The sequence below is a fragment of the Sturnus vulgaris genome, chromosome 1 (genome assembly GCF_052056855.1).
Source record: "Sturnus vulgaris isolate bStuVul1 chromosome 1, bStuVul1.hap1, whole genome shotgun sequence".
In the NCBI taxonomy this organism is placed as follows: Eukaryota; Metazoa; Chordata; class Aves; order Passeriformes; family Sturnidae; genus Sturnus; species Sturnus vulgaris.
Genome location: NC_142243.1, coordinates 113572463 through 113585190, shown reverse-complemented (window position 1 = coordinate 113585190; position 12728 = coordinate 113572463). Strand labels below are relative to the sequence as shown.

Genomic DNA, 12728 nt, shown 5'->3' with positions numbered 1-12728 from the left:
CTCTTTTGTGTTCTTTGGTTTCATGCCTGGTAAGCAGTAGTGTTCTCAAGTAGGTTTTCAAAAAATATTACAAGCCTTTGTATATGTCCTTTTGGGTGTGATTGTTGGTATTTTTCTAAACTAGGATTAGGAGAGAACTCTATTTAAAAAAGGAAAAGAAGAATGAAGTTACCACCTTTTTCTGAAAACTACAGTAAACTAACCAAAACTTATATTCTGCCTACCTCCCAAGAGTGATTGACTACTAAGATTATTTTAATCATATTAAATAAACATATATCTGCTGAGTAAAGAACAGTGAAAATCCATTTAAGACCTTGCCCTGTGCTTTTGAGAATAACATTTAATGTTTAACAGCTGGATGTCATTTGAGATTAACATTCAGAAGTAGCAGGCCTCAGTTTTACCCTTCCTTCATTTCTTTACATTTCTTTCCTATGGCAACAAGATTGTTGGGATTATACTGTGTTATCTATTCCTTTGCTCTTAAAGTACCTTTGGAACTTGTTAGCTGATTTTAAAGAAATTTGACAGATTGAACTAAATTATCAGTTCCTGAGTAGTTCCTTGAAAATAAGGTGAGAGGCAGAGTACTCTAAGGAAAGTCTCCAGCATTAGTTCATAGAATAGTAGAGACCACTACACAGAGAGACTGAAAAATGCTTCAACCAGCTACTCCAGCTGGAGCTTGCATCACAGATATCAAATTTAATTCACTTCAAGATCCAAATCCATAGGAAATCGGATTTCATTATTGCTGAGGTTCATGGAATTGTTAGTTTGTCTAAAAGATCCCTGTCTCCAGCAGTGCATACTCAGTGTTTCTTTATTATCCTTAGTCATGCATGGAGCCCCAGGCTTTATTTGCCCTTTATTTATCTTGTACTGACCACAGAATAATAATTCCTTCGAGAGGTTTTTCATAATGCTTGTACTGCTGTACTTTAGATCCATTTCAGATTTTTATCTCAACTTTCTTAGTAACATTAGATACATTCAGCATGCCACATGTGGGAACTGAGGTACAGAGATTAAAGCAAAGAGGATAAATGGTAGCAACACAGTGCTGGTGCAATATAAGGCAAAATTTAACTACGCTATCTTATTTAATTAAAAAAAAAGTCAGTCCTGGACACTGAATGAGCCAAATATTCTTCTGGAAACAGTAGCATATAATTAGGTCATGTAAATCAAAACTTAATCACAGTATCTGTGTATAGGGGATGAGATTCATCTTAGCAGGCAATCCTAGCCAGCTAAACTTTGCATGACTGGTCTGGTTGTCTGGAATCATCTCTATTCAGTGGAAAGAGATCAGTCTTTAGGATAAAATTGTGTTTTGGAGGTGCCCTTCTCCCTCCATTGATTATGGCGGCTTCCATATCTCGGCCTATATGGTTTCATATGATTCAAATTAAATAAATTAAACTCCAGGAGAGCAAAAGTTACAGACTTGGCTTACTTCTGGCCTTTGCTGCTTCTGCAGGATATTGACTTTGAAGATACATTGCTCTGTTAAATACAGTATTTATGATTCAACTATATTAAACCTCACCTAGATGATCTGTAGGGTTGAGGAACTTTACTGGAGATCCACAGCTGTCTTCTCAAGTTTGTGAATTACTAATTTCAGTACAACATTGTTACAGTCTGCATGGTGTAACAGGAGAGGGAGTTAGAGCCCCACACTTTGCCAGTAGGTTAAATGTTTTAGACATGGTGGAATAGCACGCTTTGGGAGTAAGACCTTCATCAACCTTCCTTGAGGAATGTAGTCAGCAGCTGTTAGATCCTGCTGTGCCAGACCTCACACCCTCCTCTCCTGCTCCTGTACCTGTGCCAACAGTGATCGCCTTCCCTGCTAATATATCCCTGCTAATAGTCATGCTTGTGCCATGTCCAACCCATTGTGGTTGTGAGACTACTCTCTTGCATTTTGAACAGATAATTTGAATTACAGAATATAGGGGAAATACATAAAAAGTGTTGGGACTATTAATAACTGAGATCTCTCTAATGGCAGTTCAGGCACTGAAGTCACATGGGACTTTGTTGCCTGAAGTTCTCTGCCAGTCTTTGTCAACTATCATTGTTAAATATAAACAAAATGATTGCAGTAATTAAGTAGGATCATTTTTCAATTAGAGTAAAAATCCTCAAAATTTAAAAAAGTTATAAATAATAGTAACCTCAGTTACAGTCTCTTCAGTTTGTTTCTACAAAGCTTCTAATTTTTCAGCAAGCCCTCCAGGTCTGACTTTGACTGGGGACATGATATGGATAAAGCAAAATCCTGTCATTCTTTTAAACCCACAGTGAATCCCACCTTCAAAATAACTAAACTAGTTTCAAAATACCAAAAACTGGTGCTAGAGAAGGTGGATCCACCATTAATCTGAGTAGGTTTTCAGCAAGGAATGGGCAGCTGAGCTTAACGAAGATTTATATATTTACTCCATTAGAAACCTTTGAAAGAGATTGTTGGGGTTTTTTAATTACATTTTCCTTCTTATACCACCCTAGCTTTCTTGCCTTGATTAAATTTTTTTTTAAAAATCGGTAACTGAGCCATCTCATCATAATTCCTGTGTCTAGGTATCTATTGCATGCCAGTGATACAAATTCTGCTTAGAAGTGGGCAGGAGAGACAGCCAGAAGGGGAGTTTTAAGCAGGAAGTGTAAAACTGGCTTGCAGAGATGCCTGCCAGTTAGGTGAGACGTCTGCTGAGCTATTAAACAGGAAAAACTAGTATTTGATAGCGGGAAGTTTCAACATCTTACTGAAATCGCTGAAGGGTGCAGTGGCATCTGTCTGTGGCGGTGTTTTCAAAACACCACTGCCCAAGATACTGAAATGGAAACTCCAGCTTCTTGGTACCATTTTGGTTCTTCTTACCTTTTCACAGTTCTTTGCTGTTTGTTGGCTGACTTGTGGGGCAGTGAGTACAACAATCTGAGCAGAAATGTGAGCTGGAAGTGTTAGTGTTCATGGAACCCTGGAGGAGGAATGTTGCCCGCCTTGTTCTCGCAGGTGGGAGAGATTTGCATACCTCCCTGCTGTAATTTCAGGAGAGGAGGATGCCCCACCTCTTCCAAGACTTGGCTGAGGCTGAGCACTACGTGGGATTGCCCAAATCTGATCGTTGCCCCAGCGCTTTATGCAGGATTTGTATCTCTTAAGATTATGAATGTGCACTTTTTAAATGTGTGTGCAGCACATTTGCTTAAACAGATCCCAGACACGTATTTGCTTCACAAAGACCCTATATGGAACAGTCTTACAAACTGAAGGGATGAATAGACCTCAGCTTTTAAATGGATTTTAAAATGGGCGCTCTTTATTTGTGGAGTGGTGCTTCTTGTCTGCCTGTCCCGGCTAGTTTTTAGATGAACAATCAAATAATCATTTTAGAGATTATAAGAACTGTTGCATTATCAAATATGTTTCACCATTCTTAATCACTTAACAGTATTGAGGATACTTGCTAAGGATATATGAACAGCTTACTTAGCATCTAAAAGTACTGTTAAGTAGTAAAATACTAAGGATGCAAGTAAGTATCCTAAGTGTTTAAGGAAATGTAAGTTTCTCCCCTTTGACTGAAAGCATGAAGTTTGGTCTTGAAGTATAATCTGCAACATCTTCAAATTACCTGTTTCCTCTAAGTAAGTGAAACTTGAATTCTGAAACTCCCAAAACAGGGATTTTCTAGAACTCTTCTACTATTTAAACAGATTGTTCTCAAGAAAAAGCACAGATGAAACAAAGCATATTTAGTTGATGTTCACAACAGTCAATGTTATTTCATGGTCTCAATTGAGTGAAATTAAATTTCTTACTGTACCATTACCTTTCAAAGCTTTTCCCTTCAGAATCTTATCTCTAAACTAGTGGTATCTTGTTCCTTGAGATGACAAGGTTATGTTTGTATACTTTTGATTCAGCCTTGTACCCTTTTTTAAAAAGGTTTTCATACTTTTAATTTACTATCTATGCTTGCAGACTACCAAATACTGTTTCTGCTTAGAAGAAATCGTAAATAGCTAATGCCTGTACCTCCCACAACTGTGTAAAAAGTTAAAACTAATCAGAAGCTATAAAGCTGTGTGTTGGTATTTGTGGCAATTCTCAAGGGTAATAAAAATGTTATGTCTCTTGGTTCTTACCATTCAAAAAATAAATTAAAAAACAAAAGCAAACAAACAAAACCAAAACAACAACAAAAACAGGTAAAGGTTTGCCTGCTGTATTTCTTCATTATGCGGAGAATTCATTATGACAAGAATTTATTATGACAAGAAATCTCTAAAATCAGTAAGCCACAGTCTTTAGATATCCTAGTCAGACAGTTTTTGCTAATAATTTTACTGATGACAGCTTCAGCATCTATCCTAGGCTTTAGACGCTACAATACATTTCCTGCCCTCTTGCTCCTTCCTCTATCCATCACTTTTGATCCCTTCCCAGATGTCTCATCTTCTCCCCCCAGCACCGTGCACTGTGAAAGCCTCCCTGGGTCCCTGCAGCCTCAGGGAGGAATGAGCTCAGCCACTCTCTTTGTGGGGACAGCTCTGGCACAGGGCAGCCAGCATTCTGGAAGAGCTGGAACTATGGCTACAGAAGGAAAAGGGAAACAAATTCCATGCTTTTCCTCCAGAATTTTAAGTAGTGATGAACATTGTCAGCCATAGAGGTATAAAGCTTATTTGTAGCACGGGGAGACTTTAGATTTTGCCCTTGTTCTGATTCAGCCGAGGTGAATTTTAGGTGAATCTTCCTGGATGTAGTGAATGTTCAACTACCCTGTGACTTTGTAAGTTTTCAATTTTGAATCATGACTAGTGTTGTACTACATTATGCCTTTTTTTTCCCTTCTTCCTCTCTTTTTTTCCTGTGCTTTGGATTCCATTAATTCCAGCTTAGATAGCTACTGTCTCTGGAAGCTTCTCTTTATTGTCAGACATGGTTGTTTATGGCTGTTGGGTTCAGGTTGAGAGAGGAATGTGGTGAATCCAGTGGTTGCACTTACTTCTCTGTGCTTAGTTGATAAACCTGCCAAGACACAGGCAACAGGGTTGCAGGTAGAGAAGTTGGGGCTTTCATTTTCCTGGGCATGTGACAATATTCTCTGTGTCTTTGTGCCCTAGTTCAGAGTTCAGTGTTCATAGTTTCAGAGAACAAGATTGCAACATGTTCTGCATTGCACAACTGGGTTTGATTGTTTCTCTGGTCAACATTAATTATCTAGTTGAGTTCATTGCTGAAAGGAAGAGTCCTGGTTTTGATGATTTTCATTTTTGTTATAATCTGCTTTTGCAATCAGTACATAAATGTTTTACAAGGGTGGAGTGCTATTTTGATAGTTTATCATGATTAAGACTGAAATGTTTCCATTTGGGGGTATTCCTGGTTATAAATAACCAGGCAAGAAAACAGAATTTTAGTGAATTTCACAAAACAAGTTAACATCTTCTCTAACAGTTAATGTCCTGTGCCTTTTTTTAGTAAGTTCTGATATTCTGTATTTCCTGTTCCTTTCAACTGAAGTTTTTCAACCCATGCTCAGTACTTCAAAGATAAGGGTACTTAACTGAAAATCAGCCAAAATTGGTGTAGTCAACAGAAGAACCTGTACTTGTGGAAGTAAAGATTTACAGGCTTGGCACGTATGGTTTGAAGTGACTCCTCGAAAGACACTTTCTGTCACCTTCAGATTTAGGAGAGATGTTCAAGGCAGCTAAAGAATGTAGAGATGCCTGATGGGACTTGCGTGGGCATCAGTTTCCATCCAATTTATTAGAAAACTTCAGTCATGTTAATTAAATATTCAAAGGAAAAACATATCCAGTGACTGCACCAATTATTTTACATTAAAGTATGTGTAAAAGCAAAATTTTCAACTATTGTGTCCTAGTTATCTTAATCAAATGTTTGCTTTTCTTTGTTTTTCAGAAATCCTGTCTATTACATGACTTAGACGTTGTGTCTCTAAATGAAACTAAGAAGAGAACCTGCTGTGCATTCTGAAATACTGTTTCTTATTCTATTTTCTCTTCAGGAAATATCAAGTGTTACAAAGGAACATACAAGATTTTTAAAATGAGCCTGTAATCCAAAAACACACTGTTTAGGCATCCTTTATATTACACAGACTTTGTTGCCAAATTTTTTAATATGTTTATATTGTATTTTCATATTTTTAATGTGAAGATAAATCAGTTATCTGATTTTGGAATTATTAAATGCATCACAGGGTGACGGTGCTTGAATGCAAATGTTTGCAGAAGTGAAGTCTAAGTGTACTAATTTTCTGTTATTAAAAAAACACCCTTCACTTTTTTGTGTGTGTGTTATTTATAGCAGATTTGTAATACAATGAACATTGACATCATCACACAAGCAACCTTCTGATACATGAAATCATATCACATCTCTTTAAGTATCTGATATTTACTGCAATCCCATAAGACAAGTCTCAGAGAATTTTTGGCTTGGTTTCTTTAATACCCATTTCAGACACATATTCACTATATTCAATACCCTTGAATAGGGACTCTGCAAAGGCGATGTCTGAGAGAAAGTGACAAACCATATAAAAATCGGTATCATAGAATGGGTTGGGTTGGAAGAGAGCTTGAAGATCACCTAGTTCTAGCCTCCCTAATATGAGCAGGGACACCTTCCACTAGAGTATATTGCTGGACCTTCCTAAGAATTCAGAAAACATGGAACAACAGAATACGTCAATAATAATAATAATAATAATAATAATAATAATAATATTTCTGTTCTTTAAATTTCATAATTCCTTAAATAATTTACGCAGGTGTTAGCAGCATACCTGCATTGTCAAATGTTCTTTTTGTCACAAATGATCATAATAAAAGTCTTTCTTTGATACTGTGATATATTTATGTTATTTTCTTAAAGTGCAAATAGAAGAGATGTCTTATTCTGCTCATATAGATTTGTTTTATATGGACTTGTAATATCTTTTAAATCCATGGAGAATACCTTATTTAATTTTAAACAAGGGCAGAATCAGGATGCTGTTTACTTTTTCTTTAATCAAAAGCAAAGCAAGCACAACTGAAACCTGCAAGATAAGCAAAAAAGTAAACATAGGTTGAGAAATCTGAAGAATTGTAGTGACTATACTGTCTTTTTTTTCTTGCATAGGAGATGTGGTTGTTTTATCACCATTTATGAATGACTAATGATATTGTGAAGAATTTTTTGATCCATCCCAACACATCCAAAATAACACCCCACTAGCTTACTGTTCTGAAATGCCACTAACATTCTGAAATATGCTTGCTTCTTTTTTGAGGGCTGTTTGCAGATTGTCATAATATCAAAATATTATTAAATTTGTTATTGAGAGAGGAGCTTAGCTGGAGCACATGGGACCAGATGTGCCTGATCACAGTGGTTCATGTGCCCTTAGCCTAGTGTGCCTGCAGAAATAGTGCAAAAGGATGGGCTGGGCTGTGAATTTACATCTGCTCCTAACTACTCATCATGGGCAGTCACTGAAACTAGTGCTTTTCACAAAATCTGAAAACAGGGAGTGAAGGATAATGCCTGTCTTCGTTAAAGCCATAGCAGAGGAAGGAAATAGTGCTGGGAGGGATTTTGAGAGTCTGTCTGGGTTCTCAGCATATCTCAACCTCTGATCAGTTACCCCTGATGTAATGCAAGAAGATGGTCAGAGTCCTGCAGCAGTAGGTATTTCAGAGTGTCTTTGAATGGTAACAGTCCTTACTTAACTGGTCTGGTAAGCAAGAAATTTCTTAATACCTAACCTAACTGGTAGACATGGAAAGTAGGTTCTCCCTTTCCTTGATGTAAGTGAACACTTCTGCCTTCTTCTCTTCTCTTCTCTTCTCTTCTCTTCTCTTCTCTTCTCTTCTCTTCTCTTCTCTTCTCTTCTCTTCTCTTCTCTTCTCTTCTCTTCTCTTCTCTTCTCTTCTCTTTTCTCTTCTCTCTCTCATGAAAACTCTCAACCTTCCTACCTTCCCTTGAAGTTTGGGGTTTCAGAATCTTCTGCCCTTTTTGTCTCTCTTCTCTTAAGGTTCTTGAGTTGGTTCTGAACTATCCTGGACTGTAGACCTGAAAACTGAGCAGACTGTTCCAGTTTCAATAAAAACAGATGGATAGATTTAAATTATTTTTTATTATCTTACTTGTGCTACTCCTATTTATGGATTCCAGCATCAGCATAACGCAAGGTAGCCTAGCACTGCTGGTGATCTATAGAACTGCTTCTTTTATCTTGCTGCATACTTGTGCAGTTGATTATCCTTTGGATGTGTAAAACCTTCTGTTTCTCCTTGTTCGGTGTCATTTCAGTTGCTCCAGTCTGGCAAGATCCCTCTGAATTGTAATTTTGTGCTCCAACATAGTTGGAGCCTCTTCCTATAGATAAAATCTCCAAATATAAGTGTATTCTGTTCAGTCATCAGTGACGTTGACAAAGGTCCTGGATAGTTCTGGATCCAAGATGTATCTCAATGAAATCCTGTTCAATGTATCCTTTCAGCTTTGGAGTACTAATTATTTCCAAATAATTTTGTATTTATATTGCCTAGACTGTTCGTTTGTTGGTTTGTTTTTTTTTTAAGAGCACATTGCAAGAAATTCTTAGGATCCTCAGTCTTTCTCCCCCATCCACAAAGCCTATTAAAACCTCTTTATTTAGTAGAAATTAACTTGAGCAGTTTGTATAGGTATTTCCTCCCCTCCTTTGAGAGAGATGCAATCCCTTTTGGGTTTTCTGGAACCTCATTCTGTTGATTCTTGGAGATAATCAGTAGAAATTTTAACATAGTTTGAACCATAAGGGAGTTTCACCAGATCCAGTCTGTCCAAAAATCTTTACCTTGTTTATATATTTTCCAGTTTATTTGTTCCTTTTTCTAGCCTTAGACTTTTGTCAGTGGTGCTAGAGTGAAATCACATTTGCGTTCTAAAATTGAAGGCTGAGGTTGAAAGTATCAGCATCACCAGTGATGATTACATAGAGCTTCCCCTCTGTGGAATAACAGACCAATTTTTGTCTTAGTATTCTCACCATGCATCTTATCAACAGGCTTGCTGTCTTTAAAATCCAATTTCCTAACTTTTTAGGAGCTTATCTTTCAGGTTTTGTCCATACATAATCTATATATTCATTAATAATTTAGTAATTTGACCTACTTGCTATTTTATTTCAGGTCATTGAAGATCTCATGATTCATCCAACTTAATCTTTATCTCACTTCCTTCTCCTCCTCTGTATAGATCAAATTCTGCAGTTTTGCCTTTCAGCAGTAGATCTGTCATGAACTTTCAGATGTCCTGAACTCACAGTTTGTCTACAAGTTCTCTAGGTTTAAGCCTGCATGTAATTCCTCCTTCTTTTTCTAACAATGCAAATAGATTAAAAACGGTCAGATTAATTGATAATTTTGATTTCTTCTCTTTATAGCTAATGAGAATTTCAAGTAAGGAATTCCTTCTATACATTTTTCCTTCATGCAGAGTTTGCTACTACTTGTGCTTAGGTATGGTCCAGTCCCACCTGAGGGAGATGCAGATACTCAGGTTCCCATGGCAGTTTTTGCAGGATGCTAACTCCTGCTGGCTAATGCTAACCTAACATTCCATGAGCACCACAAGTGCTCTCCTTTTCACATCTCGTGGAGCAAAACAAATGCCTTTTTCCAAACATACTCATTGTAGATTACAGTAGTGTGCCAGTGGGGAATAAACACCTCTCACTAGAAAGGTTCAGGTTGGACGTCAGGAAAAATTTCTTCATGGAAAGAGTTGTTCAGCATTGGAAAAGGCTGCCCAGGGAGAAGGTAGAGACACCATCCCTGGAAGTATTCCAGAAATAACTGGATGTGGCACTCAGTGCTGTGGCCTGGTTGACAAGGTGGTGTTTAGTCAAAGGTTGTGCTCGATGATCTTGCTGATCTGTTCCAACTTAAATAATTTTTTTAATTCTGAGATTCAGAGAAAGAAATTTAGGATCTGATTCTGAAATGATCAGTGCATCTTCTGTTATATCCCACTGGATTTGTAAATATTAGGAAAATAGGATCTTTGGTATTAAAAACATATAGGAAGAAGGAATGCAAATTAGTAGTGCTTTTTTTAAAGAAATACAAAATATTGTGGCTTCCCATGAAACTTACTGTATAAAGCTCAGTTTTATTTGATGTATGCACACAACACTGTAAAGTATGTTACCAGACTTAAATTTGTTGTAAACAGTTCCTTTTCAGATATTAGCACGTATATGAACTAGGGGTGATCTGAAATGCTTTGAAAAGAATGTTATTGGCAGTGGAATACATATATACTGCAGATTTTACAGACTACTGCATAAATGTGTTTTGAAATCAATGTGTAAGTCAATTCAAAATGTATTTAAGAAGAATTCCAGGAATTATTCTGAGCCCTTTTGCCACTGCTTATGGTTTTATGGCAAGAATTTTCTGTTGATTCATAAAGATTGCCCCTGAACACCACCTGAAAGGCACATGGACAAAATCTAAGACGTTGTGAAACTGAGGCCCTGGCCCTAGGGTGGATTTGCTCTTCAGGTCTGGTGGCTTCATTAGCATTTTACACTAGAAGGAGATTAGTAAGAGATCACACCAAGGCATTGCTAGACATCAGGGAAATTATCTCTAAATTGTTAATTATACATAAGGTGCAGTTAAAACAAGAAATTTCTGTTATATGCTGGTGATTTGAATGCCATTTACGTACTATTAGAATATATTCCAAGGAGTGGAGCTGGAGTACAGTTAGGTCACAAAACAAAGTGACTCGAGGAGCAAGAGCAAGACATTTAAATACTAGTGAGCATTATGAACTCTGTCTGGAGACATCTGAATGAAATTTAGATAGTATCTAGAAGTTACGTTTTTTTAAAATGCACATTGTTCCAGTAAAATGGTTAAGAGTGGGCTGGGTTTTTACTGGTTGGAGAGAACAGAAACATGGTTATGGGAAGGCAGATTTAAAGGCCATAGGACAGGTAGTACGGAAGAATGAAAAAATGCTTCAAGAAAAATCAACAGTAACTATTTCTGTGTGAAAGATGCTTTTCTTCCCAGACAGCAGAAGTGCATGATGCCTGAGAGAAACATATGCTGTGAGATGGTATCTCTCCTGGAATTAATGGTACCCAAGATAGTGTTTAAGAACAATTCCTGACAGACTAGTGCTTCAAGTCCTGTTGAATCTCAGTCTGATCTGATCTGCTTTGCTTTACGTACTGCACCTGGAAACCTCATCAAGCCTGAATGAGCTAAACCCATGTGTTCCATATTTCAGCAATAAAACCCTTAGCAACAGTGCTCAAGCTCACTGATGACACAAAGCTGTGAGGAGTAGCTGATACCCCAGAGGGCTGACCTGCTGGGAAGCAGCTCTGTGGAGAAGAACCTGAGAATCCTGGTGGACAATGAGCTGTCCATGAGCCAGCAGGGTGCCCTGGTGGCCAGGAAGGCCAATGGTATCCTGGGGTGCATTAGGAGCAGCATTGCCAGCTGATCCAGGGAGGTGATCTTGCCCCTCTACTCAGCCCTGGTGAGGCCACAGCTGGAGTGCTGGGTCCAGTTCTGTGCTGTGTCTAAAGCTCAATACAAGAGAGACATGGAGCTCCTGGAGTTGGTCCAGCAGAAGGCAACAAAAATGATTAAGGGTCTGGAGCATTTCTGATGAGGACAGGCTGAGGGAGCCAGGCCTGTTTAGCCTTGAGAAGAAACAACTGAGGGGACCTCATCAATGTTTGTAAGTACCTGAAGGGAGGATGTTAAGAGGATGGAGCCAGGCTCTTTTCAGTGATGCCAAGCAATAGGAAATGATGCAACAGGCAGAAACTGAGGCACAGGAAGTTCCACCTGAATGTGCGGAAGAACTTTACTGTGCAGGTGACCATGGACTTCCCAGAGAAGTTGTGGAGCCTCCCTCAATGCAGATACTCCAGAACCATCTGGATACAATACTGTGCCAATGTGCTCTGGGATGACCCTGCTTGAGCAGGGAGTTTGGACCAGATGACCCAATGTGGTCCCTCCCAACTTGACCCAGTCTGTGATACTACTTTGCTACTTTTACTTCAATAGCTTAATTCACTGGTGTTGTTGAAAAGCATTTGGTGAACTTGGTAAAACTACTTTGAAAAGAAGTATCTTTTCAAGGTTAATTTTAAGGTAAATTTTTAAAGCTAGCTATTCTGGTAGGTAGGATCTAACAGCAGAAAAACCTTCTTCATAAAGAATGAAGGTTTTTCACAGTGCTGGGAAAACCCAGTGCCACACTTTATAGCTAAAGCATGGACCCACAGCAGGATGAGCTTCAAGCCAACCTTGATCCACCTAAAGCAAGATAATTTAGGTTTTCTTCTATCTATGTCGACTAGTTTCCACGGTATTTGTTTCATCTTGGAGACCATGGATAAAGTCCCAGTCTCTGTTTGCAGCAGAGCAGAACAAGGGTGTGCCTGCCTCAGCCCTCCTCGCGCTGTGGCACCAGCAGTGATAAAGGCTTGTGGCAGTGTCTGGCCCTTTACCCGGGCCCTGAGGAAAGGTAATGAGCAGCAGGAGGGCCTTGGTACCACAGCTCTTCCCAAAGCTCTGCCATCCCGAGTCTCAAGGATGGACAGAGAAGCTGGAGCCTGGAGAGAGATGTTGGCTGTGATGTTGTCAGTCGTTTTGCTAATCACTGC

The 12728-nt window shown here is 38.5% G+C and overlaps 1 protein-coding gene across 2 annotated transcripts in view; it reads left to right on the top strand.

Moving 5' to 3' along the window:
• LOC106851948 (ras-related protein Rab-10-like) overlaps nucleotides 1-6335 on the top strand; it is a 30206-nt gene extending 23871 nt beyond the window's left edge. For both annotated transcript variants that reach the window (XM_088174462.1, XM_014874306.2), the window contains one exon: nucleotides 5954-6335. In XM_088174462.1, coding sequence (XP_088030588.1) covers nucleotides 5954-6028 — 75 coding nt within the window. In that variant the 3' untranslated portion in view covers nucleotides 6029-6335. The remainder of the gene's footprint in view (nucleotides 1-5953) is intronic.
• The last annotated feature ends 6393 nt before the right edge of the window (nucleotides 6336-12728 follow it).